General features: G+C 43.1%; 1 protein-coding gene across 1 annotated transcript; it reads right to left on the bottom strand.

Annotated features, from left to right (window-relative positions):
• Window positions 1-1,433: 1,433 nt before the first annotated feature.
• DHTKD1 (dehydrogenase E1 and transketolase domain containing 1) lies at window positions 1,434-20,530 on the bottom strand. The gene is made up of 17 exons (XM_074573287.1): window positions 20,328-20,530; window positions 18,579-18,734; window positions 17,600-17,811; window positions 15,619-15,813; window positions 15,029-15,298; window positions 12,116-12,287; window positions 10,933-11,131; window positions 9,733-10,045; window positions 8,600-8,684; window positions 7,804-7,943; window positions 7,284-7,434; window positions 5,979-6,085; window positions 4,738-4,902; window positions 4,281-4,363; window positions 3,057-3,226; window positions 2,451-2,536; window positions 1,434-1,975 (listed from the first exon to the last, which is right to left on the bottom strand). Exons 1-17 carry the CDS (start codon window positions 20,485-20,487, stop codon window positions 1,874-1,876), a joined length of 2,766 nt encoding a protein of 921 aa, XP_074429388.1. The 5' UTR covers window positions 20,488-20,530; the 3' UTR covers window positions 1,434-1,873.
• Between the last annotated feature and the right edge of the window lie 4,515 nt (window positions 20,531-25,045).

The following is a 25,045-nucleotide window of genomic DNA, read 5'->3' as shown; positions in this document are numbered from 1 at the left end:
GGGCAAAGGGCTTTTTTCACATTTCTTCTGAACACATGAAGTTAAAAAAGTCACACAAGCAGAAGGGCAAGAGCAGTGGTGTAACAGAGCCTTTAGGCGGCCCTCGCACATCCCTTATAGAGCTCTACACTTAAAGAGTAGTCCTCTAAATAGGATGCAGAGCTCCCACATGCTGGGGGGGGCGGGAAGAACTGCTCTTGGAGGAAGGAGAAGATGGGATTCAGGAGAAGTCCTCTCAGGGCCCTCAGGAGAAGCTGCAAGAAGGGGAAGACTTCGTGCTTGTGAGGGTTAAAGCCAAACTCCTTTTAATCACTGTCCTCTCTTGCACACCTTGTCTTGTTGCTGGAGCAAAGGTGCATTTTGAGAACTTCTTCAAATGGCTTGAATAGCTGTATCTGTTTGAGCTCCTTCAGAAAACCTGGATGATTACCTTCCTGTTTTGTCATTTGCTGCTGCTCCTTTCATTGATTTCTCCTATAACCTGTTTTATTAACGTATCTTGTCAAGACAAAGTCTGTGGTACCTACACTGCAGAGAAGAGTTGCTCAGGAAGCTCCCAGCAGGCCTCCAGATGAGAAACAAAACCCAAAAAAGCCATGACGTTTGGGGTTTTTTGCTACAGCAGATTTTTTTGCTAAGTCACTTCAGCCTCCTAGTTCTCCTGCCTCTTACCTTTCCAGCTTCTGGTGTATTCGAAAGAGGCCTCACTCTTACACCTTTCAGCAAGTTTTCCCTCAAACTCCTTGCATCCTGCCCTACTGCACTTTTCTGTTTAGCTTGCCACAGTTTTGGACTCTCTTTGCATTGCTCTTACTTGGTCACAACTCCAGCTCATGCTCCAGCATGAGCAAGATTCTGTATGGGAACAACGGAACACTGAAAGAAGAAACTGAGCAGAAGTGAGACCTCAAAAACAGGTCACAGTCCTGAGAACTGGTGAAACAGCACAGCAGCCTGGGACTGGAAAAGAGATGGTTTCTTAAATGCACTTCCCTTTGGCTTTACTAGTGAGAAGTTACACATTCCTTGCCAACACAGACTAAACCAAGGGACCAATTTAACAGCACAATCTTGGGGTTAGAAAAAAAAAAAAGCTATAACAAAACAACAAACCAGAAGGAGGACACTGAGAAGTTGTTTCCCAGGTAGGAGGTAGTGTCACTCTTCAGGCTAGCCTCTGAAAACTGGTTTGGTCTCTGCAAAATACGGTTCTAAAATATGGCACAGTCCCTGCAGCATGCCTTCCACCCTGCAAGCTTGATGTGAAAGCACCACTTTGTGAGAGAGAAACAGTGGTGCCTGAAGTCTTCAGGAGCCATCCTGCCCCCAAGGAATCCTGCTTTAACAACTCATGTGTTGAGAAGAGCACCAACAGCTGCAACAAATTTCATTCCTGGCCCATAGGATAATAAATTAAAAAACCCACAACACACTGCTGTAGAAATGTCTCATTCCCAGGCAGGGGGAAGCATTTATTCAACCAAACAGACTAACACTTCTGTGGAGACAAACTGTTTCCACGCATGTACCATCTCAGGGAACTGCCAAGTGCAGATATGCAAGGTGATAGAAGGTATTTTATAGCCACCTCACCGATCTGCCCCCTGGACTGGATTTTTTTTTTTTTTAACTTTAAAAAGATGTTTTGTAGAAAATACTGCAAGAGAAAAAGAAGTACGTAGAGTAACAGGCAGCACCTCTCATCTTTAAGTATTCCCCTACATCAAAAAACTGCTTCATCATTACAGAAGCTGTTCCATTCTTTTTTCCCTGTTTTGGAGAACTAGAGTCTTAAGGGTCTGGCTTTTGTTGTTCTTCATAGGAGGAGGCACTGAACATGACTGGCAGCCTGAGTTCTCCATCCGTTGAAAACTTAGATAAATGTGTTGGTAAGAATGTCTTCCTGCTGCTGGTGGTGTAGGGTTCCAATGCCAACTGCTGGGGCTGGTAAAGGAGGTCTGCTCACAAGACGGAGCTGAAATTTGAGTCAGGAGAAAATGGTTAATGAAATACAAACATAGGATTGCATCTTGAGGTCCTCTGATGCCATGGTGGTATCTACTGTCAGATACTGGGTAGTCCCAGCTGCAAGTAATGCAGGAAGTTACCCTCCATCTTCCAAAGACGACGGCTCCAAGAACATTATAGTGCATAATCTGCCAGAGCAAACAGCAGCTTTGGAGTCTCCTCCTACTCACTTCAAGCATGTTGTTTCCTATCTGGGACCTTTCACCATCCTGTCTACTTAGATAAGACATTGGGTAGAAGATATCTCCAGCCCTGCTCATCACCACTAAATGGTGCTACAAAGAGCATAAGTAGCTTAAATTAGAACACACATTTGTTTTAGGCATCAGGATTAGTTTTTTGTGTAAGCATCACATGATTTTTCATTCAAGGAGAACTTCAAACTTCATTTTAAAGACTAGAGCACCATAGAGACATCTTACCTTAATCCCCACCTGCTTTTCAAACCGTGGTGACACAAAGGACCATGGACCCATGTTCTGTGGTTCTTCCTGACTCCAGATGAAGACTAAAGGAAGGATAAGGCTACATTACAAATGCACATATTTATCTTTTCATCAGCTCAAGAAAACCAGTTTTTTTCTTTTGTAGCACCTCTGCCTTTTTTGTCTTGGCCCTATCTGAAATGAAGGCTTGCCAGATTGAATTCGCTTGCAGCTCACAGCTTGCTGAAGTCAAACTAAAAGTATGTCCACCATTAGGGTATGCTGTGGGTATATTCGCTTTTCTACTGCCATTTTCAAAAGCTACTTAAAGGACTGAACTGCAAAGACCAATGCAAAAAAAATGCCACAAATAGTTCACTCTGATTTTTAGTAGATATATGGAAGCTAACAATAGCAGAGAGACAAGTTCTTCTAGCACAAGCAGTCAACATTTGTTATTATCCCACTCCAGAAACATCAGATGTAAAGGGGGAAGTGCAAAGAGGGAAAACGTGCTACAACTCTTCATCCTAAAAGACAGACAACAGATTTAGTTCAGTACTTCAAAGAGTCTAGAAACACAAAGGTAAAAGTCTGGCTGACCTTTGGCACGGCTGTATTTGCTCAACTCTTGCTGTAGAGCTTCCAAGGGGAAAGGACAGAGTTCTTCAAGCCTCAGAATAGCTGTGTTGTGCTGTTTCTCTCCTAGTGTCTCTCTCTGCTTCACCAAAGCATAGTAATGCTTACCAGAACAAAGCACCACTTGGGTGACACTGAAGAAAAATAGGAATGTTTCCAAGTTTAGTGTTTTAGAGAAACTCTATGCAGAACAGTTTCACACTTTAAGCAAAAACAACCAGCGAAACTTTAAAGACAACTTTATGAAGCTAAATTGCTACCCTAGACCATCTTTTCTCTTCTTTGCCTTCCCTTCCCTCCAACAGTCAGCAAACTAACCTTTGGGCACAGTATGCCAGAGCCCAGGGGTCCTGCTGCTTCGGTAGTCCTGGGAAAGTTATCTTACAATGGGATTCACCTCTCTTAGCTTTAACTATCTAAAAATTAAACACCTAGTCAAAGCTAGTCATCTGTGTGCTCTCCATAGAGAATAAACCAGAGAGGAGAAGTACCTCCAGAGGACAATGCTCTCCCATGCCAAAGAGGAATGGAGATATACAATACCCTCCAGCAGTCAGAGAGGTCTTGGCTGCCTAACCTTACTGGACAAAGGCAAGGAGATAAACCTCACCCTTTGTGCCTCACCATCCCACTTAAAAAAAAAAAAACAAGATACCAACATCAGGGATGCTGTCAGACTTGGTACTACTTGGGACATGGACCAGATAAGAACCTTAGAAGGGAAAAAAAATGAAGGCCAGAATTACCCTTTATGAACAGGATTCTCTACAGTATCTGAAGGGAGGGAGATATACACACACAATTTATTATTGCCCTAACTTAATTTCGTCGGCTCAGGTGTTCCAACACCAGAACAAAAAATTCTGTGTCTCTTCACGTAACGACCGCTCCCACCGTTAGCTAATGGGCATAGCACAGAACAGCACCCATGAGATCAGTCACCACAGTCACAGCCTCCCTGTGGGGGCAAGGGCTGAAAGCCTGAACGCTTTACAGCGCGGACAGATGTATCTGCCGACAAGTAAGCACAGGAAAATGGGAGAAACAGGTAAAACTAAGTCACCCATCATAAAACAACATATTACCCCCAAAGTCAACTCTTTCATATCACCTCAAACTTCATCTGTTAGGTAGGAGAAAGGGACAGGACATTCTTTCTGAGCTTCTCCTCTATGAAAGTAGAGCTACCTTTTAGGGTCTACGGACGAGTCACCAATTACAGGCTTGAATGTTGTCCTTGGGGCCATTTCTTCAAAACTTGATACAGCAGCCTACATGGGGGAAGAGCTGGAAGTTACCAAATCTTGCTGCCTTTTCCCTCAGGACAGAGTTGGGAAAAGGATACTGAGACAGGCTTTTGATAAGTAAAAAAGACACAACCTTCCCTCTCCCTCCCATTCCCACCAATGAAAGGTGGGATGATAAGATTCCCCAAGAACACCACCAGACCTAGAATCAACGCTACTTCTAGCTCACCTCCATCCAGCTTTAATCCTCAACCTGTAAAGCCCCAAAAGGCAAAACCCCATTGATTTGACCCCAAAACAGAGACTGGAGAACACAGAGGAAGAACAAAGAGAAAGGGGAAAAGAGCAGAGACAAGGAGGGGGAAAAAAGAAAAAGGAAAACAACATTTTCAGCTTACGGGCAGCCTGAGTAACACTTTGGGAGAAACAACAATGAGAGGTTTCCTGAAGTTTCGGACCATTTGCCGCCGGAGTAAATGGAAATACTGTGCTGGGGTGGTGGGATGCACAACTGACATGTTCACCTGGTCCCCATCGACTCCCTCTTCTGAGCTGTCACACATCTATATAAGGGGAACACAGCAATAGCTTGTCAAGAAGCAAGCAGTGAGCCAAATATGCAAGAAAATCCAGGCACATAAGGCATGCTGACTAGTGTAAGAATAGAAGAGCAAATATCCCAATTCAGACATTGATTGCAGGGAAGAACAACGTCAGAGAAGAAATGGCTTTAGCATTTAACTGGTAAGATTATATCTGCACTGCCTCCTTCTAGCCCACTGTTACCAGGGCATGACAGTTTTCCTAACAGTGGAGAGGGCATGACTTCTCCATCAGAGTGGCAGCATCCCTCTAAACATGCTGCAAACTCTTCTATAAGCCATTACTCAGATGAAAAGGCTTTCACTTACTTACTACAGTCACAAGGGCACAACGGTGGATTTTTTTTTTGTAAAATCATGCCACAGATTTACTAACTGGTATTTAATAGCATCCACTGTTCCGTTTGTACGGTCTGTGCCTAGTGGACAGATCTGCAAGTGGTTTTCTCTAAAGGGTGGCTACCTGGTTTTGATGCCAAAATGTTTTCTGTAAGTGCTCATCACAGGTCTGCTGTTTGCAATTCAGCAAGTCTGTCTTGCCACTGGACTCATTCTGTGGTACAGTGACAATGACGAAGGGCAGCAATCAGAAAAAAGACAGCAGTACTGAAGCACGTCCCACTAGAGGTGTTTGCAGAGGGCACAGGGCCTCTGCAAGCACTACGCAAATCTCATGTTAGGAAATTTCGTGTTACCACACACCCACTTGGGCAGGTGACAGAGATGCAATAGGAACAGCAAGCATTTATTACAAGGTTCAGAGTCTTACACCAGAGCTGCTGTGGCAGCATTTAAACCAGAACTGTTTCCTCACCACTTCTAGACCTACACCTTCTCATTGAAGTCCCCTTTCTTCCTCCACTTTCAGACCAGCCCGTTCCAATCTCATCATGATGGTATGGATCCTGGTATGTCTCCACCTTCTGGTGTCACTAGCAGGTACACCAGGAATAGGGCATTTTGTGGCAAGACTCCCAGAGCATTGGTTGCCAGTGCTACGATGGGGGATATGTGAATCTGAAGGTGTGGCGAGGTACCTGTAAGAACCGTTCCATCCGGCAGGACGAGTGCTCAGGGCCTGCACCATCATAGCCATGGGGAAGAAGAATTACTATGCCACTCTGCAGAAGCCATTTAGCCTCACCTAAAAACACACAGTGAGGAGGAGGGAAAGAATGACTTCCACAGAACACAAAGTCATGAAACACATATTACTTTGCACAAACTACTCAGGAAAAAAGAATAGTTAATTTCCTCATCATTAAATACAAGCCTGAAACATGCTGCTGGCATTTTGCCATGAGATTCACAATAGTGAAACAGCATGCATAAGATGATCTGAAGTTTCTGAAATCATCATGTAACTTTGGGCTTCCAAAAGACTTAAGCCTCCATGCAGAGCATGTGACAATGGTGAAGATTTTAAAACTTAAATCCTCTGAATGGAGTTGTCCTCCTGACTAAAAGAAGTCCTCAAAGGTTTGCTCCTTCAGTGAGCAAACCCCTAATCATAATTAATTGCTTATTTTCTGCGTACCTTGCTCATTTGGTCCTCAGCAGGTGTGACCCAGGCAGCATTCTGTGAGCCAGTCCTAGCTAACACAGCAGTGCTAGCCACAGGCTGGTTCCCCTGAGCTCTGCCAAACCTCCTGCACTATTTAAGAGATTAGAGTCAAATCCAGGAGGTAATTCATCCTGGCCTCAAAAACATGTTGAGAATGGGTGGGATAAGAGGGCCTCGGAATTTCCATCTATGATTACAGAGGGAGTGCAGAGGCCTAACTGAGGCTAGATGACAAAACTGTGGACACTTACGTACAAGGAACACCACTCTAAAATGATCCACCTTAGCATTTTCTCAGCATGTTCCAGCTCAAAGAGGTCTTATCTGTGCGCTCAGAAAACATGCTCCAGTCAAACTTAGAGGCTAGTTGTAAGGCTTTTCGTTTGTTTTAAATAATCACTATTTTCCTTCTGTATTGCTTCAGGAATTATTCAAATGCCTCATGAAGGAAAGCTACAGCCTAAAAAGCTATCAACTATATACACACACAGTAAAATAAATGGGGGCGGGAGGGAAGAAAGGCCATTGATACAATCAACTGTCCTTTTGGAATGACTGTCTTCTGCTAAGGATGGGGTGTCTTATTTTAGGTGGACCGTCTTCACAGGAAAGCTGCAGAGAAGCCAGGACCACACAGGCAAGCTCACAAGACTTCTTGAGAAAAGAGAATTCTTTTCTCAACAGATTGCCCTTTTAACTTTAAAGATGAACAATTTTCTAAAAATGTGCTTAGTACAAATGATTCATTTTTAAATACACTAGCTCCTTGTACACTCACCTCCAGAGATGAAAGTGTCAAATATTATCTGGGCTCCATTAAAGAAGTCTCCAAATTGAGCTTCCCAAATTGGCAGTAACTTAGGGCTCTCAATACTCATTCCATATTCAAAACCAAGCACAGCTTCTTCAGACAAGGGACTGTTACTCACCTAACAAAAGGAAATTGTTGGGAGGGGTGGGTGAGGAAGAAGACAACCCAGGGTTAAGAACCTTTGGAACCAGGCACATCAGTGCTGGGCACACTGAGGACATGCACTCCTAAAGGCAATTGATGGTCACCTCTTTTTTTTTTGGCTTTTGAAAAAGGGAAGGGAAAAGAATAATAGCTGATCTCTCAAGAAAAAGCAAAACCCCACGTTAAATTTGTACAGAGGGTAACTACAAAGAATGGGGGTGCCCTGACAGTTTTATGTCTCTGTATCTGGGGTTTGCCAGAACGTACAGGCTACCTAAATGTGTCTCAGCAGCTTTAAAATATGTATTCTGTTTCAGCACAACTTGAAGAAAGTTGAACCTACCTCTAGGAAACCTTTCTGGTCTGGGGACATATGATTCAGAGGAATGTAGGTGTCATCTGTCTCTTGGCAGACCAACATGGCGTGTCGTTGGCTAAAGGTTCCTCTGCCAACATCTTGTCCACTTAGTCTGATATTAAACCCTTGCCAAGCAATAAACAAAACACCAGATTAGCAAGTCACGTAAAAAGAAAACATGCAGGACAACAACTCCTCAGTTCTAAAGTATTACTTCTCTCGTCACATCTCTTCTTGGATTTCCCCTCATCAGCAACATCAGCTCTGAGATTCTTAACCAGCAGCAGCTCCAACTCACAAGCACATTGATGCTCAGACATTTTTCTTTCCTCCTCTCTGCAGCCAAGAATTATTTTGTGGCAAACAGTTCAATTTACCGAAGCAAACTGCAAAAAAATGTGCATTCTCTATCATATGTAAATGGAAATACGAATTCAGGCTAGAGAGGAGGAAAAATAAATAGTACCATGAAACACACTCTGAAAGTATTTGGGAGGCCCCACTGATGTCAGCTGCATCGCTCACGTGCTCAGCCCTATGCACAAATGCTTTTGGGGAGTGGGAGGGAGCAACAATTCTTTGAAGACATTTAGTACTCAATCTACAAATACTAGTGATATACAGGAATCACATTTACCTTCTCTTAGTACCACGCAAGTGTAAGTTGTTAAATTTATACATATCAATCTTTATACTTAGGAACACCTAAGAAGTCTAATGTTATACTTTATTGACATCAAAGCAAAAATATTTTATTGTCTGCTGTCTAGTTGCCTCTTACCTTGGCTCAGCAGGGAACCAAACGCTAAAGCTTCAGCTGTTGCCCAGTCAATCTTTTTTCCTTCCTCCATTTTTTGAACTCTTGACTAAAAAGTAAACAACACAGAAACGTTACTATTTTGCCTTTTTCCATCTGTAGCTCTTCTGGTGGCACAGATCGGTATTAGAAGCTAGGAAAAAAAGATAACACTATGGAGAGAAATGCTATATTCCTGCAGCCAGCTTAGGTTGGTTTGGAATACACGGTCTGATTTCAGCACATCCTGAAGAAGGCTGCATGACCCATGTGTCCACGTACCACTCAATAAACTGTGGACTGACAACTCAGATCTTAGTCTGACAACAATAAAATCTTATCACAGCACAGAGCGTGCTCTTAGCAGATTTTTTATTTGTCTGTTAGCAGTGATGAAAGATACTAGGTGTAAGTATTTCGGTCTCTAGAATTCCCCACTGCTCTGGCCCGCAGAACTGCAGACAAATGATCACACCCAACTAGGGTGTTCTTGCCTTGGGCCGGGAAGACAAGAACATCAGTCTTCTGAAATATTCGACTTGGGGCCTCTCTGTGGCTGACAACCAGGCACCTGCGCATGGTCATCATTCATCAAAGGGAAACGTTCACAAACCCAAACCAATCCAAATACAGCACACAAACTTATGAGCTATCAAAAAATGACTGTCGAACTTGGCCACATGTGTATGCATGTATTTATATGTATAAAACATAAACACTCACTACTGTCTTTAGAAAATGTGTACACTATTACCAAGTTTCTGATTCATTTGCTCACAAAGTACTCATTATAAAGTATATAAATGATAATAATTTATCATAATAGTTTCTATTATTTGTAAGAATAATGAACTGTATTTTCTGTAAGCATTTTTCTTCATTGCAACAAAATATTGTTGAAATAACAAAATTAAGTTTATGGTCAGATTTGGGGGAGAGGATGTCTTCAGAACTGGAGGAAAAATGGCATAATCTCAGCTTCAAAAAAGAAAGCAAGCTGCTTCTCCTCGAGAACACTATGCTGTTCTCCAACTGGCAGTCTTGCTGCGTTTAGTTTTTCCTGTAACGGGTCATATCTTTGAGCAATGGGACTAAAAGCATCCTTGTGCCCTACTGACCCGTGCGTAGGTCTTCAGAAGATGGCTGTGCATCTGGAGTTCTTCAGGCACCTCTACAGACTTGACTCCAATAAACTGCAGAAGTGGTACAGGCATACCCGTGTCCCAAGTGGTGATTTTTGCAGAAGGCTCAACAAAGCCTTTCCAGTGAGCCTGCAGGTTGGTAGGAGGTGGACTATACAAAGTCATGTTGGCAAGGTGATCATTCAGCTTAGAATAGTATGTCGTCCTTATGTCAGATACTTCAGCCTCAGTCATGAGCCCAGCAGCTATTAGGTGTTCTGCGTATGTGTCTGGGATGCTCTTGCGGGATCTGTCAGGGAGGGAATCAAACCTCACAGCCATTAAGCCTGAAAACTGCAGCACAAGGAAATACCATCTTAATACTATCAGGTACGACAGAAAACTAAGATAAATGAGGTCCTGGTGCATTATACTAATTTGCATCAAGATTGCTTTCCTGGCATTTCCAGAAAGGTAACAATTCTCTTAGATATGTGCTTTACAGTCCTTAAAAAAAAAAAAAAAAAAGTGTGTCTATAGTTGGCAGTTACAGGTAAAGACAAGCCAAAAAAACCTCCCACTTAGACTGACACTGTGCTATCACACCTATTTTCTTCAGACAAGCTGACAGGAGGATTTCAGTATAGCTGAGAATCAAGCCATCCATCCATTCCATAAACGCTTCACTTCAAATACCAGAATTCATTGGCCAGTGAGTTTTTATGCGTATTTTAATTTGGGGATAAGGATGGAATCTGAATACATCTAAATGCTCATAAAGATGAGTCCCCACTGTAACCAGCAGGACCAGATGAGACAAGACAAACGTCATGCTGGCTTCCTGCCCATTCTCCCGCATTATCTACGCTCTCCTCTAGCACACAGGAGACAACTTTGCTTTCTGATTACTAGCGATCATGAATTTGAAATCCAAGGGCTATATGCAAGCTTGTTCTCCAAGAGGCATCAAGCTGCATGTTCAAGAGCCAACACTAGTGGTTACCTTCATTAACATGTCATTCTCAGACTCGCACCTTAGTCAAGGGCTGCTGACAGCATAGCTACACCTACATAAAGACTTGTCGATACGGCACATGATCTCGTTATAGAGATATTTCTATTACAGTCACAGGCAATACTGAGTTCGTGTAGACACGAGCACATTTTGGGTCCCCCATCGGGTGGCGTTACCCTTACCTGATGATTTTGTACATGCTGGGGTTGGTGAAGAACGGCTCATCAAGTTCATTGTGGCCCCACTGTCTGTAGCACAACAGGTCTACTATCACGTCCTTGCGGAACTGGCGTTGGTACTCAACAGCCAGTCGTGTGGCACGGACAACTTCTTCAGGATCATCCCCATTCACGTGGATAACCGCACATCCAACAATTTTACCTGCCCAGGGATTCAAAACATAACAACAATAATCACACCCAACCCCTTCCAAAGAAAGCGGTCACACACCCACTCTGCTGAGAATGACAGAAAACTCATGTGAAGTGTATTTAACAAAAACAAATCTACAAAAGGTGCTCTTTGTGATAAGAGCTGGGGTAAGGAGTAGGAGTTTTCCCTGAGAGAAAGTGCAATTAGCCCAACCTGTTGTACTTGTCACAGTTTGAGCACAACTTCTTCACCAGCGCTAAATTCCCAGAGGGCTTTCTATACACGGTTCCTACATCTTTTTAAACTGGATGCAAGTCTACGAGGAATGGGAGAGAACTATTTGATCGCTTCTCTTTAAAACAAAAACTGAGTTTTATTTCCATCTTATCCTAAGCTGTCACTCCTATGAATTCACACAGGCCAGAAACAATCTTCTCCCCTGTCAGCAGTCATTGTACACACTGCTCCTCCAGGCAGAAAGGCCTCTTCGTTAAAGCAAACACTGCAAAATTCACACGTCTTAACACCCTCTCCTGTATGACAGTTTGGCTGCAAATCTTCCCAGTAACAGTGCTCCTCTTGTACTTTATCTGCACAAATTCTGGGAAATAAAGATATTTCAGCCATTCCTGACCCCTCCCTAGCAAAATCCTGAAGCTCAAATGAGTAACACCCATCCTCCTCACTGACCAGGAAAGAAGAAACCTGTAAAAATGTGACAAGATTTTTCCCTTGATATTTAGTCTTTGCCATAAAGCAGATGGGGGAAGGCCTGTTTTTAGCATCTGAATTTTTGCTAGTAGGAGGTAATCATCAATAATAATTTTAATTTCTACTGTATGATGAAAATGGAGATATATTAATCTAAATCCCTAGAGTTCATAGATGCTTGCTATAAGAAGCCCATAGCATAGCATAGCATATATTCACACTGGAGTTAAAAATCCTTTCTGACACAACAGGCAATTTTCCTTCTGATTCAATGATACATACCAATGTCACTACAGTACAGAGATGATCTTCCCCGCTCTGGAGGAGTGGTATAGCCCAGCTGGTTATTAACAATCAAATGGATGCTCCCACCAACTCTGAAATGTGGTAGATTAGAGAGGGTCAGTGTTTCAGGAACAATCCCTTGCCCAGAGAAAGCAGCATCGCCATGAACCTACATTAGGGAAGAAGATGGAAAAGTCTCATTAGAAAACACCGGAGGAACAGCAAAATCAAAACCGTAACTCATTAAGCAAAACCCTTTAAACTGAGTAGGTAGAACAGATACAGTTTCAGCTGGATCCACTTCTTAACCCCTTTCAGACTACTGTTTTTATGATTTGAAAGTTTATATAGTCTTATCACTAACACAAAGTCATAGCAGCCAGCATCTGTCTGTAACTGCCTGATGTAACTGCCTGATGTAACTGCCCTATTATGGGACTGGAGCACCTCCCTTATGAGGAAAGGCTGAAAGAGCTGGGACTCTTTAGCCTGGAGAAGAGAAGGTTGAGGGGGGACCTGATTAATGTTTACAAGTATCTAAAGGGTGGGTTTAAGGAGGACGGAGCCAGGCTCTTTTCAGTGGTTCCTGGTGACAGGACAAGGGGCAATGGGCACAAGCTAGAACATAGGAAGTTCCGTTCAAATACACGGAAAAACTTCTTTACAGTGAGGGTGACAGAGCACTGGAACAGGCTGCCCAGGGAGGTTGTGGAGTCCCCTACTCCGGAGATTTTCAAGACCCGCCTGGATGCAGCCCTGAGGGATGTGCTTTAGGTAATCCTGCTCTAGCAGGGGAGTTGGACTAGATTATCTCTAGAGGTCCCTTCCAACTCTGAAGATTCCGTGATTCCGTAACTCCTACCTGGAACTGACCCCATCACCTCTTAAAATCAACCCACCAGCGTACAAGTGACTGCAAATACCATGGCTATAGCAAAGCTGCAGCAGTCAGTAGCAAGTCACTGACCACTGAACAAAAGCAAGCCAGTCACCACAGCAGCTTTGCTGAAAGTTAATGCTGGTGAACTGTGATTTATGCCTACTCCCATCTCACCAAATAGAGACAACAACAGGCACAACAGGAAAAAAAGTGGAAGAGGAACTGAATGGAGACACTTAAAAAGCAAATAAAAGCTTTCAGATGGAAATAAAACATAAGTTCTCAGTGACACTTCAAAACCGCAAATAAATGTTGCAAATAAAACAGAAGTTTGGAAGGGGAGGGGAGACTACTGTGATATCCAACCCAGGTTTCTAAAAAGGCTAAATACTATTAGAATGAGTATCATCTAGCATTTCAATGTTTTGAAACTAGAGATAGTTCTCCATTGATGAATATGATCACAGCTTCCTCAGAATGCAGATTTGATCCTTTACAGATCAAAATCTCTACACAGATCGATGTAGTTTCTTACTGAAACCAGATGACAGTTCTACTTTCTCGTTATGGGATTACGCTTTCAAGCTTTAAGAGACTTTTGGAGGTGCAAGTACACCTGGAAGAGAGTAGAAGTATACTCAACCTGTGAAATGGCAACATGGGGTTTTACGCAGTTCTAAAATAGCGACTTTTTTTAAAAGGCATCACAGAAAACCAAAGTGAACTACTGCAACGGAGACAACACAGCATCTCCACTCTACCCCTTACATTTGTTCTGGAAGCATTGGATTTTCTCTTTTCCCTTCTGATTTCTTCTGCTGCTAAGACGACCATATATCTCAGTGATACCATTTGAGTAGGGACCCTTGAACATCTGAAAGAACTTTATGGCCTTCAATACCTCCCAAAGCATTGCAGCCTACAGACACGAGGACTATGCTACTACACAAGACTCTTCATATGCGTCTCAAACCCCAGAGGATTCAATTCCTGTGGGGAAGGTAGGATTTTCCTCATTATAGCAGAAAGCTGGGAGCAGTTTTTGCTAGCACTTTTTTTTTTTTTTCTGGCAGCATTAGCAAAGAACATAAAAGCAAGGTCACCACCAAGTTTTATCGAACAGTGACCCTGGCTGTGGAACATCAGATGTGAAATTTATTTCAGGGAGACCTTATTCTCAAGATTGCAGTTCAATTCATGAAGACCAATAGTTGCCTGATGTCCAGGAAGTGGAGTTAATGTCTGTAAGAAGGTGAAAAATAAGCCACTTTTCAGCAGAGATGGACAATTAAACATCGAAAAAGTGTCCTCGGTAGTTAACCAAGAAGAGTTTTATAGTCTTCATGTATTCCGAGTACTCAAGCTCTGGCACTCAGGTTAGTGAGAAAATAGAACAAATGCCGAAGTAAATCTCAATTCAGAGTTTCTACACCACTTCTGGAGAGAAAGTGCTTTTTCTGGAGAGAAAGCACTACGAAAACAGAAAACCCAAAGAGAAACTTCCAAACCAAGATTCTGAAAGAAGAGGTGTCTGATTTCATGTCTTTGTTCTCCATTAGCTGAATGAAAGCAGTTAACGGTCAGAACTGTAAAAATTTGCCTTTTTTTTTTTTAATCTAACTCTCGGATTTCTTCACAAGTACTTATGTTCACATTAGATGAAACATTTCTTTTCTTTTGGGAATATTTTGAGTCAGTTAACTAACATGGAGGTGCCTAGCTAGGAGTTAAATGTTGATCTTCTCTACTATGCAATGCTCCTTTCCACTTACCCCTTCAAAACCCAAAAAGTTAAATTTTTCTTGCATAGAGAGGTTCCATTTACCCTGAAGAATCTTTGTTTAAAGGGTTATAGTGGTTTCATTACTACATGGTGAAGATCTAACATTATGAGACAGACCGAATCTAAGAAGCAATAATACTTTATCAAACTAACTGATACAACTGCACTGAAAGAAGAGAACCACTTCTCTTCACATGCTAATCCAGGAAGTCTTACAAAGATAAGTTAAAAATTGTGAGCAAAATACCTGCAGGCAAATAACTTTGTCTCCAGGCTGTGCAGAGCTCTCTGGGGAGTAATCTCCATCGAGCAGGGTCTGTTGCCTTCCTCGTGTCTTTCCCACGGCCACTGGATTGATTGCTTCTAAGTGTGAGGGGTTAGGGAGCAAGGTGACATGCACAGGCCTGTGGGAACCGAAGTCAAGATCTACAGAAGATGTCAGGTGGGAGAGAACATCCCCGATGGCTGCTGAATTCTCTGGAAACTCACTCAAACCACGCATCTTACGGAACATGAGCTGCACGGAAACAAATTTGGTTACATTTCCTTTACAATTCATTAACACTTGGAAAGAAAAACATTTAGAACTGTGTGCTCTCCTACTCCCGAAATTGCAAGGATGCTTCAGGTAACAGCACACAAATCCTTTCATTAGAGGTCTCTTTAACAGTCTCCTGTGAAGATCTAGCTGAGGTGCTGACAGAAGGGGAATACACACTCACACAGGTCACTATTTCATTGCTTCAGCATTCACAACACAACAAACTGCTATGTTTTTATTTCATTGAAAATAAATTAGGCACCAAGCAACTTTCAGTGAGATTCTAAGTCTCCTACCTCAGGTGGAAGCTGAAGTAAACCTGTGAGAAGATTAAGTCTTCCACGATGAGGCATTCCAAGGATGATATCCGTCACCCCACTGTACGCACACATCTTGAACAACTCATGGAAGAAACCCATCATACTCTCTGCTCCTTCACCACCATACCGCTTCACGGTGGCAAATTTTGTGGCTAAGAAGTGATCAAACTCCTATTAAAAATATGAGAACTTCAGTATTATGTTATTTTAAGCAGCAGTCTTCTCTTTATAAAATTGAAATATAATTTATGTTTGTACCTTTAAGGCATACAAATCTAAGCATACCCCTTGGAAGCCTCAACTCATTCACAACCCACACAGCCTAAGATCAGAAGCTATGATGACTAAAGAAATCAGCTTGTATCTCCTCTTAAGCAGAAAAATGTTGGATTGAGGACCAAACTCTCTATCTAGCATGGAAGGAGATGCATGAAATATAACACCAGAGCAACTTACAAATTCCTTGATAGTTTACCTATTTTAGGTAGAAATTAAGGAATGGTGTTCTTTTACAGTATAAGCCTTAACTGTCCTGAGATGCAAAGTGCTAGAGAAGCACAGTGTCCTTAGCACATAGGTAGAAGAATGCTTAAGAGAAGGAAAATAAACGAATCTGTATTTACTCCATTTTCCTCTAACTCCTCCCACTTCACTCCGTTCATGTTCTCCTAGACAGCTCTCATAAGTGACAAAGTTTTGGAAGCACTGGAAGTGTCTGTAGTGTTTTCCAACTGAAGACTGAAAATAAATTAAGTCTGTAACTGAGAAGGGAAGACTGAGCCACAGCCAAAGATCCGAGCCAACTGCTGAACACCTTCTAGTTAAGCAACATTTAGTTCTAAGGAATAATGTATTCATAACTAATCCCACATAGAAGCGTTTTTTCCTGTCAGGGTTAAATTCTACATTCTACATATACAGTTCTGGTCATACTGAAATCAAAATGGGATACACCACAGCCCCGATTTCAACCTCCTGTGTCACTGTCAAATTCCTCTAACTGCCAGAGGCAAGAAAAATACGAAATATGCCATCTGCTTCTGTTCAGTCATTGGTAAATATTACATTTAACACTCCTTCCACTTGGAAAACTGGAAACAGGGACACATTCACAGATCCTGCTCTTCTACCTTCTCATGCTTCTGGATAACACGGGGAGAAAAGGGGGGGCAAAAAAAGAAAATTTTTCACAGTACAGAAGTTGTGGAATAAATTTTCTCTATACATTTTGCAAGTACGTTAAATCTTTCACTTCCTTACAGAATGCATTGAACAAAATTTCCTTTGCTGAAAAGCATCAAATTTACCAATGCTATATGGCTAACACTTCAGTCCAACTGTTTTGTTCACCCAAAACTTTGAGAGACGTGATGTTTTAAAGCTAGTAAAACAGATCGGCATTAGGATGAAAGGAAAACACAGAACACCCACATCAGAGCACAAAATTCCATGCAGCTCTGCCCAACCTTGCATTCCCATCAGTAACATTTAATATAAACTGTCAGATTATTATCTTAAGAGAATCTCACTTTTGAAGACTGATTACTCATGGATTTGTAGGGTCATTTGTGTCTCCTGATGATAAAGAATGTATGTTACGAGAACATACATTGCACACAATATATATTCTAATTAATTCTAAAAGCCTCTTGAGTTTGGAACTGGCTGGAAATATTTTCCTAGAAATATTTCCAAAGTAGTAATGCAAACCAAAAATGTATCGCTATTTATTTCAATAATGGCTGCTAAGTAAACTCAGCAACAACCTCCAGAGAGACTCCTGCATTTGTGTATTGCACTTTTTCATGCAAAACCTTGTACTTCTTCCTCATGCACACTGTCAAAGCCTTTCAGGATAGCGACTGTTCTTTTTCTGCATGAATAATGTCTGGAGCGGTAAAAGGTTCATGATAGACTCCACAACTCTATTACAATCCAATAACAGTGAACAAAGTACCTGCGACTCCAACATCAGTTTGCACAAGTGTTTTTTCTCTTCGGGTGTAAATGCTTCTTGTTTTAGTTCTTCAAACCTTTTAGCAAACCATTCTCTTTCCTCCAAAGTTGGAAGCTGGCTTGTTTCTATGGAAATATGCCCACAGTATATATGGTCAAGGTAAGCCAACACATCCTCTAGGGAAGCCTCTTCTTTTCCCATGTTTAGAAGCCCTGGTGGGAAATAAATGTTATTAGCCACTTTGAAGGATAAGGGGGAAGCACTAAGACCTAAACTGTTGTCTTGCAATTATATTAACATTTTAAGCATACAAATTAATGTCATCTTCCTTTCCTCCATTTAAAAACAAAACTCAAAAAAATTATTTTATAAGCACACTTCGGTATTATTAATATGAAAGTCTCATGCTTATTTGCAAGGTGCTCAAAATGTCTGAGTAAGTTTACCATGAATGACACAAAGACACTATTTTTGTGACTCAGTACAGTACTCGGTATCATGTGGCTCAGAGAGATGAGTGCCAATCCTAGCTGCACCACAGGTAAATTATCACCCGTTTTGCAGATGAAAAAAAATAAGATACAGAGAGATCCTCCTTTGTTCAAGGCCACAGCGAGAGTCTAACAGATACAAGAAAAGACAAGTCTTGACTTCTGCCCTCTGCTCTCTGGCAGCTTTGCTACTGTGTTAAGTATTACACTAAATCATAGAACAGCAACACAAGAAATTAATGTATAACCTCAGTAATTGTAAGAACAAGTAAAAATTTTCATGGTTTCCAAAGACGCTAGAAGGTTGCCACTCATTACACGATGATTTCTGCAACAAACATACAAGCAGGCTGAAGTTAATTTTCCGTCCAACAGTTCATTACCGACTGAATTGCCACTCAATATTCGGCTCTTCTGCAGCAGACATAGCCTCTTAACAAATTAACGATGAAGACGGTTGATTTGCCGTGATAAGGCTGTAGACTTACCTGTAGTAACGAGAGGCCCTTGAAGAACTTCAGTCAACTCTTGGATTTCGGGTACCATGTTCATAACAGCTTGTCCAGCAAACAGCGGGTTTATTTTGGCTGCTTTGTGGCCATGTTCAGCGTATGCAGTTATTAAACGAGCAAGAGCATGGTCAACTAAAAACAAAAAGAAAGTAGAACAGTATCACACACGTGCTCATACCCAGTCCACTTACAGCACCAACACAGGAGTATTCTCTCACAACTCGAGAATGGCACGGTACCAGTGTGCAGAGTCTTATTTCCTCAGCCAACTCAAATCACAGTGCTTGTGCCTCCCTGTTCCTCGCTGGAAGGACAGGAAGATAGGGTCTTAACAATAATTTGGGTCCTATGACTTAAAAAAAAAAAAAGTCTGTGTCTGCAGGAGCCAGCAGCCAACAGCATGTGCACATGCTGAGCCAGACATACTAAAAACTCAAATACGTGAACATGGTTTGCAACAGACCCCAGCAGCACACTGTTTCAGGCATTGTTCATTGAGGTCAAAAAATTATCGACATAAGCAAAACCTGACCAGCTGAAAGGTCGTGCAGACAGCATTGCTGTCATCGAGCACATGCCACAGACCAGGTCAATAAACTGTAAACCAATAAAATATATTGCAAGAATCCGCTACAAATTAATGATATGAAACAGTTTATAATGCATTTTTAACGGGGAGGGCACCCTGACAAAGGCCCAGTCCTGACAGTATTCAGGTCTGAAGTCCTTCATTTTCCAGAACAATGTAATTTCTGAGACCATTTAATGAATTTTTTTCTCCAATATTCACATTTCTGCTGCCAGCACTCTGCTCCAGCTACTACATACATGCAAGTTGGCCCGTTCAAACATGGTTCTAAAGCAGAAGAACAAAACCCTAACGTCTCACACAAAACTCTCAGGAAGAAAGCCATTTAAAAGTAATTTTAAAAGTGTAACGTAAAAATATACTGGCGTTTTACTTGCTTAACAAGGAGGATACTTAGTAACGGGACTTGGTGTCCTGGAGCTAACAAACAGGTTTCACTCCTGTTTCTGTGCAAGGGGCTTAATTCCTACCAGAGTCTCCTGAGGTGTTAATGCAGGGACGACACTCCTACACCAGAAAGTTTTCTGCTTATTTTTCCGCACTATAATACGGCACTAAAAACATGACAGTTATTGCTACAGCAGTTATCTGTACTTGGCCAGTTCAAGCACAATACTATAAAAAAAAAGGTGCTTTTATGAGCAGTCAAACAATGCTAGAGCACGTTGCCATGCTAACTGCGGTCACTCACAGTCACTTCAAGCTCGACAAGGCACCAGCTGGCTGCCCGGGGCACCCAAGGGACCGGCGGAGCAGAGCGGAGGGCAGGGAAAGCCCACCAGGAGCCCCGAGGAGAAGCTCCAGACGGCGCTCAATGGGGCAACAGGAACAAAACATAAAGCGCCTCACATCGACGCTTTCGACGCCCTCGGACTTTGGGCCCCTCAGCGCTGGCAGGGCCGCCGGCTCCGCGGCCGAGCACAGCCCTGCCCGCCGCAGCGGGGACCCTGCCTCCCCCCTCACGGCGGCGGGGAGACCCCCTGCCTGCCTCCCTCCCCTCAGGGCGGCGGGGGGGGGACCCCCGTGCCTCATCCCCCTCCCGGCGGCGCGGCCCTCCTCCCCTCAGCCCAGCGCAACCCCGGTGCGCGTGTGTGTGTGTGTGTGTGTGTGTGTGAGGCGGGGGGGGGTTGTCCGACCTGCTTTGCCGCTCGCCCCGGCTCCGCGCGGCTCCGCCGCTGGCCCGCTCGCCGCCTTCCGTGGTTTGTAGCCGTAGACGCCCCGCTCGGTGCGGTACCAGCGCCTCAGGCCGCCCCGCCACAGAGCGCAGCGCACGGCGCTCCCCGCCGCCGCCGCCATGGCCGCCGCCCCGCCGGCCACCCAACCGCCGGCCCCGCCGCCGCCACCGCCCCCGCGCCGTGGGGGGGACCGCCGCTTCCCGCCCCGCTGCCGGAGGCTGAGGCGGCCTCGGCAGAGGTGGTGCCTGTGGAGGTGTCCGTCAGTATGGCTGGCCTTTAAATCTGATTGTCCAGACTAGCTCCCCCATCCCTTCAGCGACTTCAGCAGTGTATTCCAGTATCCTGGTATTTCCTATTAAAAGGCTGCCAAAATTCCCTATTAATCAGTCTCTTCTGAAACGTACCAAAGCTTAATCTTGTGTATACACCATGCTGGATTGTGATGAGACTGGCAAAAGGCATAGCAACATCATCACCTCTGGAAAACCGACCAAAAGAAGGCATGAGTTACAGAGAAACAAAGTTTTAACAAAATCTGCAAGCTTCATCTGAAGACTCCAGCTGTCTGCGAACCATTATTCCAAACACATGAAGGACAGGAAAGTCATCAGGAGTAGTAAACATGGCATGACCAACTTGATAGACTTCTAGAACGAAGTGACTGGCCTGGCAGATGAGGGGGGAGCGGTGGACATTGTCTACCTGGACTTCTAAGGCCTCGACACTGTCTCCCGTAAGATGCTCATAAAGAAGCTGTTGATGTGTGGGCTGGAGGAGCAGTGAGGTGGGCTGAAAACTGGTTGAATGGCCAGGCCCAGGGGGTGGTGATCAGTGGCATAAAGTCTAGTTGGAGGGCAGTAACTAGCGGCGTACCCCAAGGGTCTGTAGTGGGTCCAGTCCTGTTTAACGTCTTCGTTGATGATGGGGATGGTGGGGCAGAAGGTACCCTTAGAAAGTAAGACTAGCAGGAGTGCCTGATACACCAGAGGGTCATGCTGCCATCCAGAGGGACCTCAACAGACCAGAGAAGTGGGCTGATGGCAACCTCATGGAGTTCAACAAGGAGAAGTGGAAAATCCTGCACCTGAGGAGGAACAACCCCATGCACCAGTACATTCTGGGGGCCGCCTAGCTGGAAAGGAACTTAGCAGAAAAGGACTTGGGGGTCCTGGTGTACACCAAGTTGAACATGAGCCAGCAAATTGACCTTGCTGCAAAGATGGCGAATGGTATCCTGGGCTGCATTAGATAAAGTATTGACAGCAGGTCCCCTCTACTCAGCACTGGTGAGGCCACACCTGTCCAGTTCTGGGCTCCTCAGTACAAGACAGACATGGACATATTGGAGAGAACCCAACGAAGGGCCACAAAGATGATGAAGGGACTGGAGCACCTCACATGTGAGGAAAGGCTGATAGAGCTGTGACTGTTCAGCCTGGAGAAGAGAAGGCTCAGGGCGTTCTTACCAATGTGTGTAAATAACTGAAAGGAGGGTGGAAAGAGGACGGAGCCAAGCTCTTTTCAGTGGTGCCCAGTGACAGGACCAGAGGCAATGGGCACAAACTGAAACACTGGAGGCTCTGTCTCAACATCAGGAAACATCTTTTCACTGTGAGGGTAACAAAATGATCAAAGAGGATATCCAGGTATGTTGTGGAGTCTCTATCCTTGGGAGGTATTCAAAAGCCATCTGGGAAACTGACGCTAGGTAGCCTTGGTTGAGCAGGGACAGGTGGACCAAATGACCTCCAGAGGTTCCTTCCAACCTCAACCATTCTGTGATTCTGTAAACTTTGTGTGACTGCGGGCCTGGGAGGCAGGAGGAATACTGGCAAGTTACCCTTGGTTGTGCTCATGAATCTACTTTGTAGACTGCCTTCACAACAGGGAAATCAAAGATTATTTTCTTCTTCAAATCAAACCATGGTTATGTGCTTTTGGAACAGGTGGAACTGGATTTTGCAACTGAATCAGTTATGACACCGCAGTTGGCCAGGGATTTTATGATATACGTGGTTCTTGGAGAGGGGCCACTTGAGTTCCTTGAGGCTTATACAGTTGGTTTTATGCAGATTTTAAACAGCCAATGTGGGAGAAGAATAAAAGTGAATGACCTTTAAAGCTGCACAGAAGGCAAAAGGATACAGCTATAGAAGGACAACTGACATGTGGCCAACACAGTAAAGCATAGTAGAAATGTGCCTTTGAATATTGATTTTTTCAATGTATATTAGGACAAAGGGACCTTGAAAATATTGTTGCAACATTATACGATTTTGTGGACTTGCCAGTAAAGAGGCAGAAAAGGTGGGTATAGTTAAATATTTCTATTCTGTGCTTGGGGAAAAAGACAAATGTTGCAGGCAGATCTCATGATGATGAAATACTTTTCCGCAGTTCTTGGGCAAATATCAGTCAAATAGCAGATATCAACACGGCTTTGCTTTAGAGCAGGTAGAGAGCCTCTTGGATATTTCCCAATTAACACTGATAGGAGGAACAGGTTTGAACGGTAAAAATCATCTGAAGTTAAAAAGGACAAAATTAAATGGTTCAGTCACACACTGTGGATCTTGGAGAAGTAACAGAATATTTGTATATATGGGCTTACCGGTTTAATCAATTCTAAGCATGGGTTTATGGAATATATATCTCATCAAGTCAACTTGTTGGGTTTTTTCTGTGATTCAAAATTCAGTTAATAAAGATTTAAAGTACTTTGCAGACTTTTGCCAGCATAATCATCTTGCACAGGACATGATTACACGTGGCAAAAGCCTTGCTGTAACAATATCTAGTTCAATAAACGGTTTTGTTGACTTTGGTTCATGTCTAAATGTGAGAACGTGTTACCTGCGCCAGCAGAAACACTGCTGCTAAGGGCACATGCTCCAGCTCTGCAAGGGGACGCTCCTGCCCTGACTCTTCTGATGCAGAGAGACTGTCCTAGAGAACACTCCTGCGTGAGGCTGATTCAGTACTACCTGGTGCTCTGGCAAAGAAAACTAGAAATGCTTCAAAATCAAGTTTGTATATACTAAATAGTATGTGTCTGACTACCTAAGAGATATGAACTTGCAACATTTTAAATAGAAAATCATCATCAGCTGGGAGTATTTCTAAAGGGATTACAGTCCTTGCCACTTTAGTAGTTATATCAACCTGAGAAAACTGCTCACAAAGTCCTGACAAAGTTTGTCAGATGGAGGTACGTGGTGAAGAAAGGTTATCTTGGTGTCAAGATGGACTGGACATAACCAAACGTGTGATTTATTTTAACAGCATGAGACACAAGCTTGTACACCTTGAAAGAGTATGTGCACTAAAATGTCACTCTTTTCTAGGAAACAGTGACTATAAGTAATCTCCAAAAATCATGGGAATAAAACAGATGGGTCTAAAGAAGTTATATGAATATCGGCTCACTTGGCAAAAAAGATAATTTTCTGGATTTGGCTACAAGGAAATACTGAGTACACCTACAGATTCCACATTAGGCCAGTATTTGGCACAACTGTGATTCCTTTCTGAATACTGTGTGCATGTTTGGTGCCAGTAATTGAGGAAACATATTGAAAAAGTTGTGAAGAAGAGCTTCAGGAATTAAAAAAAACCATGAAAGACATGCTTTATATCTGAGACTCGGGAAATTAGATCTACCTGGTTTTCGTTTTGGTAAATTAGTAGGAAAACTTGATCAGTACGTACACAAATGAAACAGGTACTTTATACGGAAAAGCTTTCTGAGCTATCAAAGGTAAAACAAGATTTACTTGCACGGTCTTTACAAAAGACAGTTCCAACATAGTCGTAGCTGTGTGGGAATGTGGTATAAAAACAGGAGCTTTTGTTTCCTTTCAAAATTGTAGCGATAGCGCATTTTATTCATGTTAGAAAAGGCAGCAATATCATGCTTCAAAAGAAAGTAAGCCAACATTTCTTGACGTAATGCCACTGAAACTGATACTTAAGCCTAATGTAACGCTGAGTCTGCCTTTTCAAACCAGACCCAAAAAAGAATAATTCAGAGGCATCCACTGACAGGCTACAGGATTGGTGGCTTTGGAAAATAAAGTGCCAACACCAACATGAGTTACCCTCCCCATTTAACCCCTTTTTTTCCCTCTGTTCAGCACGTTAATCTTCTCTACTCTAGTGAATCAGATTAATCAACCTGGTAACTCAAGATAGTTTGGCAAGTAAATAAGATCTTTGTTTAGCAGGGACACTTGAATGATCTGTATAAATAACAAGCACGACTTCATCCTTTCAAACTTTTCCAGAAAGAGTTTTTTAGATGTGCCTGCGAAATGAGCAATGAAGTTAAAGAACAGGGCGGAGAGCTTTTTCGTGGGGAAAAAAAAACAACCTGTCTAGTCCTGTACCAGTTGGCAGAGTACACCTCAAACTCTGCATCAGTAAACAGAGTCTTGTATTTGGGCTGACTCTTGCCTCTGAATAAAAGGTGGCTTTAACAGCTGAATAATCTCATTATGCACATCCAGGCCTGCGCGTACTGTCATGGCCAAATATCTGTGTGTGCTCATTCTAAGTCTAGAGGGGTGTAAACACCTCGCCATTCCTAAGAAAAACCTTCAGTCAGAAATCTTGCTGCTTAACAATCTGGATCCTACATGTAGAATAAATACCAGTTTCACTCTGAAATTCAGGGTGGCACC

The sequence above is a fragment of the Larus michahellis genome, chromosome 1 (assembly GCF_964199755.1).
Source record: "Larus michahellis chromosome 1, bLarMic1.1, whole genome shotgun sequence".
Lineage (NCBI taxonomy): Eukaryota > Metazoa > Chordata > Aves > Charadriiformes > Laridae > Larus > Larus michahellis.
Note: the sequence above shows the minus strand (reverse complement) of the source record. Positions and strands in the feature narration are given on the sequence as shown.